General features: G+C 51.9%; 1 protein-coding gene across 1 annotated transcript; it reads right to left on the reverse strand.

The window, feature by feature from the left end:
* Window positions 1-1,082: 1,082 nt before the first annotated feature.
* On the reverse strand, window positions 1,083-4,040 carry LOC140460230 (transmembrane protein 121-like). Its single transcript, XM_072554656.1, has one exon. The coding sequence runs from the start codon at window positions 2,891-2,893 to the stop codon at window positions 1,937-1,939; it is 957 nt and encodes a 318-aa protein (XP_072410757.1). The 5' UTR covers window positions 2,894-4,040; the 3' UTR covers window positions 1,083-1,936.
* Between the last annotated feature and the right edge of the window lie 1,025 nt (window positions 4,041-5,065).

The following is a 5,065-nucleotide window of genomic DNA, read 5'->3' on the forward strand; positions in this document are numbered from 1 at the left end:
AAGGGACGAAGGGCCTCCTCCCGCACTGACTTTCCATGTTTCTGTGTTTCAATCTTGTAAGGTTACAGCATGACAATAACCGGGTACCTGTTCCCTTTGCTGCAGACATGTGCCTGTACTCTTGCCTGTCTCTCCCAGTGTGATAGGATTCGGAGCCAGCCACTGAGAACCAAGCATCAAGGGAGAGAGTCACCCTCCATCTCCCAGAGGCTGTCAATGTTGATGAGGTAGACCCACATTGCCCTTAGGGAGAGAGTTCCAGGATTTTGACCCAGTGACACTGAAGGAACAGCAGTGACTATCTTTTAGATTAGATTCCCTACAATATAGAAACAGGCCATTTGGCCCAACAAGTCCACACCGACACTCTGGAGAGTAACCCAACCCCTTACCCTATTCTATATTTACCCCTGACAGATGTACCTAATACTACAGCAATTTAGCATGGCCAAGTCACCTGACCTGCACATCTTTGAACTGTGGGAGGAAACCGGAGCACCCGGAGGAAACCCACACAGACACAGGGAAAATGTGCAAACTCCACACAGAGAGTCACCTGAGGCTGGAATCGAACCCAGGTCCCTGGCGCTGTGAGGCAGCAGTGCTAACCACTGTGCCACCCATACATCTTTATTTTAAATGAGTGTCCCTTCATTCTGGAACGAGAACAGTCCAATGTTCCCTCAGTACTGACCTTTCTCCAGCTAGAAGGACAAGGGCAGCAGATACATGGGAACACCAGTCCGTGCAAGTTCCCCTCACGAACCCTCCCCATCCTGACTGCGAAATATCTTACCGTTCCTGCAGTGTCACTAGGTCCGAATCCTGGAATTCCCTCCCTCAGGGACATTGTGGGTCAACCTAAAGCCGGAGCAACCAGTGACACCCATGTCCCTGCAAACCTACTTCCTCATCGCGAACCCCAGCCAATCTCTCGGGAGTTTCCTTGCTTACTCAGTGGTTCTGAATCCTTCCTGGACCATAGTTTGATGGAGGTTAGGAGAGTGGGGACCCTGGCCTGTTCTCCCTGGGGCATTTCCAAAGGTCGGTGTAAAAACAGAGCATCCTGAGATTCCCACAGCACAATGTAACACTCTGGGTAATAACACCAACGATAAGTGGTATATATCCCCATCTTAGTTTATTAAGCAATGCAGGAAAACAGTTCCCTCTTACAAAATATACATTTTTCTTTAAAAGGTCTCTGTGTCAGCCATTGATCTGGGGAATTGTGAACTGGTACTAATGCCATCTTTGGTCTGATCAATGTTTAACAATTCTGTCCAATGGTTTCCTTCCTGTTGCTGGGAGATTGCTGTGTTTATCTGAGGAGATAGCAAGGCAAACCACTTCAACAAGTCTTTAAAAACTGGCTGTAGATCACTCAGGGAAACTCCAGAGGGTCAGGCACAACGGGAGACCCCTCCCTATCTCCTCTCCCTGGCTGAGCCAGGGATGGAGTCCGAGATTCCTCAGTCCATTCCTGAAGTCCATGCTCCCCTTCAGCAGTTGGGAGTTGGGAGGTGAGGGAGTGGGATGGGGGTGAGGGGGTGTGTAGGTGAGGGGATGGAGTGGGATAGGGATGGGGGGGAAGATGAGGGAGTGGAGTGGGATGGGGTGAGGAGGGGAAGGTACCGAGGGAGTGGAGTGGGATGGGTGAGGGAGTTTAGGTGAGGGAATGGAGTGGGATAGGGATGAAGGGGGGGGGGAAGGTGAGGGCGGAGATGGGGTTGAAGACAGCAAATTGGTGTCATGGCGAACTTTGATGAGTGTAGGGAGGGGGAGGGGAGTGGTTGAAGGCCCAGCTGGTGCTCAGTCTGGGAGGGAGAGGGGGAGTGGAAGGGGGTGGGAGGTGGGGAAGCTGGCTGTCACAGGTATCCCAGAGCAGTGACATGGCAGTGTGGGGTCAGGGAGGGCTGGTTGCTGGGAGCAGGTATCACGTATTCCCAGTGCCTGGGCCTCCCAGTGTTGCTGCGTGTGGGACTGGCCACGTCGCATCGAGGGGCAGGAAGTTCCCAGAGACGTAAGGGGTGGTCACGTCCCGGTGTAGCTCAGGATTTGGAGCTGGGCCAACATCAGGGACTCTCTTCCTGCACTGGACAAAGGTGCAGATCTTGAGGGCGATCGCGAGAACGTTCTTCCCCATGAAGACGCCTGAGGCCCTGGCATCACTGAAGAAGAACAGGTTGCTCCCTCGGATGAGGGTGGTGACGATGTTGATGGAGACGAAGCTGAGGATGGGGTAGAGCATCATCTTGTGAGGCAGGATGTGGGCACCTTGCATACTGATCTCACTGAGGGAGACACAAGGCAGGATCAGGAGCAGAATGTAACAGTAGAAGAACATCAAGCCCTCAGCCCACAGGGGGAGCCCTTTCTTCTGGGGCTCCCACAGATTGGCTTGAACATCCAAGATGTCGAGGAGATCGGCCACCACCCACAGCAGCTGGCTTCTCAGCTCCTCCTTCTTTCTTGAGGCATTCAGATGTTCCATACGGTCGACAGCCACCAGGAGGAGGTAGAGAGCTGGCACACAGACCGACAACACCAGGGTGAGGGCTTTCCTGGCCAACCAGCCCAGGTTCCTGCGGTCGGCCTTGTAGTTCTGATAGACAAAGTAGAGTTTGATCTCCAGCACAAAGATGTAGAGGAACCAGAGTATCATAGTGTGGTCTCTTTTCGCTGTCTTGACCTCAGCACTGACCCAGACCACGGTGTAGCGCAGGGCTATGAGAAAGCAGACATCGCCCACCATTACAATGATGCCCGTGCCCAGTTTGCGGGGCCCTTCGCTTTGCTGAATCAGATAACTGTCTATGATGGCCATACTGCTGAGAATCACCACAGTGGAGAGACACATGTGGGCTTTACTGCTTGACCCTGGTGGGACCATCTTTCCAACCTACCCTGGCCCTCTCTTGTTCACTCCCTCCCTCTCTGCTAAAGGGAACTCTCTTGCGGCCCCTTTTTAAATAAAACCCCCACTCCAACAGGACAGCCCCAAAGCACTGTGATAGCAAGATCCCACCATACTCCCTGTTTCTCTCCCAGGCCCTTCTCTTACAAACACTGAGACAGTCTCCCTCTCTGGCTCTGTGTCCTTCTCTCGGTCACTCTCCACTACTATTCTCTCCTACTCTCTTTACTTTCTCTCTCTTGTTGTCTTCTCTCTCTCTCTCTCTCTGTCTCTCTCCGTCTCTCTCTCTCTCTCTCTCTCCGTCTCTCTCTCTCTCCGCCTCTCTCTCTCTCCCTCTCTCTCTCTGTGCCAATATACCAAATGAGACCTGTGTGAAGCAAGCCAATGGACCAAGTGCCCTTCCTGTGCTATAACAATTCTGGGCAAAGTCTCTCTCTCCCCCTGCCTCCCTCTTCCACTCTCACCCTCTGTCTCTGTCTCTCTGTCTGTATCACTCTCTCTCTTTATCTCCCTATGTCTGTATGTCTCTCTCCCTCTGTCGGTTTCTCTCTTTCAGTCTGTCTGTATCCCTCTCTCTATCTGTATCTCTCTCTCTTTCTCTGTCTGTATCCCTCTCTCTGTCTGTATTTCTCCCTCTGTCGGTATCCCTCTTTCCCTCTGTCGGTATCTCTCTCTCTTTCTCTCTCTGTCTGTATCTCTCTCTCTCTCTCTCTGTATCCCTCTCTCTGTCGGTATCTCTCTCTCTTTCTCTCTCTCTCTGTATCCCTCTCTCTGTCTGTATCTCTCCCTCTGTCGGTATCCCTCTTTCCCTCTGTCTGTATCTCTCTCTCTCTCTCTCTCTCCCTCTGTCTGTATCTCTCTCTCTCTCTCTCCCTCTCTGTCGGTATCTCTCTCTCTTTCTCTCTCTGTCTGTATCTCTCCCTCTGTCGGTATCCCTCTTTCCTTCTGTTTGTATCTCTCTCTCTCTCTCTCTCCCTCTGTCTGTATCTCTCTCTCTCTCTCCCTCTCTGTCGGTATCTCTCTCTCTTTCTCTCTCTGTCTGTATCTCTCCCTCTGTCGGTATCCCTCTTTCCCTCTGTCTGTATCTCTCTCTCTCTCTCTCTCCCTCTGTCTGTATCTCTCTCTCTCTCTCCCTCTCTGTCGGTATCTCTCTCTCTGTATCCCTCTCTCTGTCTGTATCTCTCCCTCTGTCGGTATCCCTCTTTCCCTCTGTCTGTATCTCTCTCTCTCTCTCTCTCCCTCTGTCTGTATCTCTCTCTCTCTCTCTCCCTCTCTGTCGGTATCTCTCTCTCTTTCTCTCTCTGTCTGTATCTCTCCCTCTGTCGGTATCCCTCTTTCCTTCTGTTTGTATCTCTCTCTCTCTCTCTCTCTCCCTCTGTCTGTATCTCTCTCTCTCTCTCCCTCTCTGTCGGTATCTCTCTCTCTTTCTCTCTCTGTCTGTATCTCTCCCTCTGTCGGTATCCCTCTTTCCTTCTGTTTGTATCTCTCTCTCTCTCTCTCTCCCTCTGTCTGTATCTCTCTCTCTCCCTCTCTGTCGGTATCTCTCTCTCTTTCTCTCTCTGTCTGTATCTCTCCCTCTGTCGGTATCCCTCTTTCCCTCTGTCTGTATCTCTCTCTCTCTCTCTCTCTCTCTCTCTCCCTCTCTGTCGGTATCTCTCCTTTCTAACCTGAAACTACGTTCCCGGTTCGGTACACTGTAGTTGCCGTCCCCTCCATCTTTTACAATCTGATGCTGTAGGCATCTGGCCTGTTGGGGAGAGGGAGAATGGTATACTGGGCCTGGCTCTTGCTGTGAGGATTATGGAGACTGCAACCACAGGTAGAACAGACAGCAGCGTTGGTGCTGAGAGACCAGTCACGGAACTCCAGGAACCTGCAGGCGAGATTAAGAACACCAGAACATCACAAAATACAAACCGACAGAGAACCAGGAAGATGCAGGCACTGCTTCAGTTCCCGTAGCGAGTGGGGAACATCCCGGGCAGGGCTGGTATTTATACTCAGCTAATGGCAAGCATTCACACACACTCCAGCACCTCTCAAGGTGCTCCACACCTCCAGGAGAAAGCAGCCCCTGCTTCATTGGCACCACATCCCCTCTCTCCACCACCAACACTCAGTAGCAGTAGCGTGTACCATCTACACGAC

Source organism: Chiloscyllium punctatum, chromosome 36, assembly GCF_047496795.1.
Source record: "Chiloscyllium punctatum isolate Juve2018m chromosome 36, sChiPun1.3, whole genome shotgun sequence".
In the NCBI taxonomy this organism is placed as follows: domain Eukaryota; kingdom Metazoa; phylum Chordata; class Chondrichthyes; order Orectolobiformes; family Hemiscylliidae; genus Chiloscyllium; species Chiloscyllium punctatum.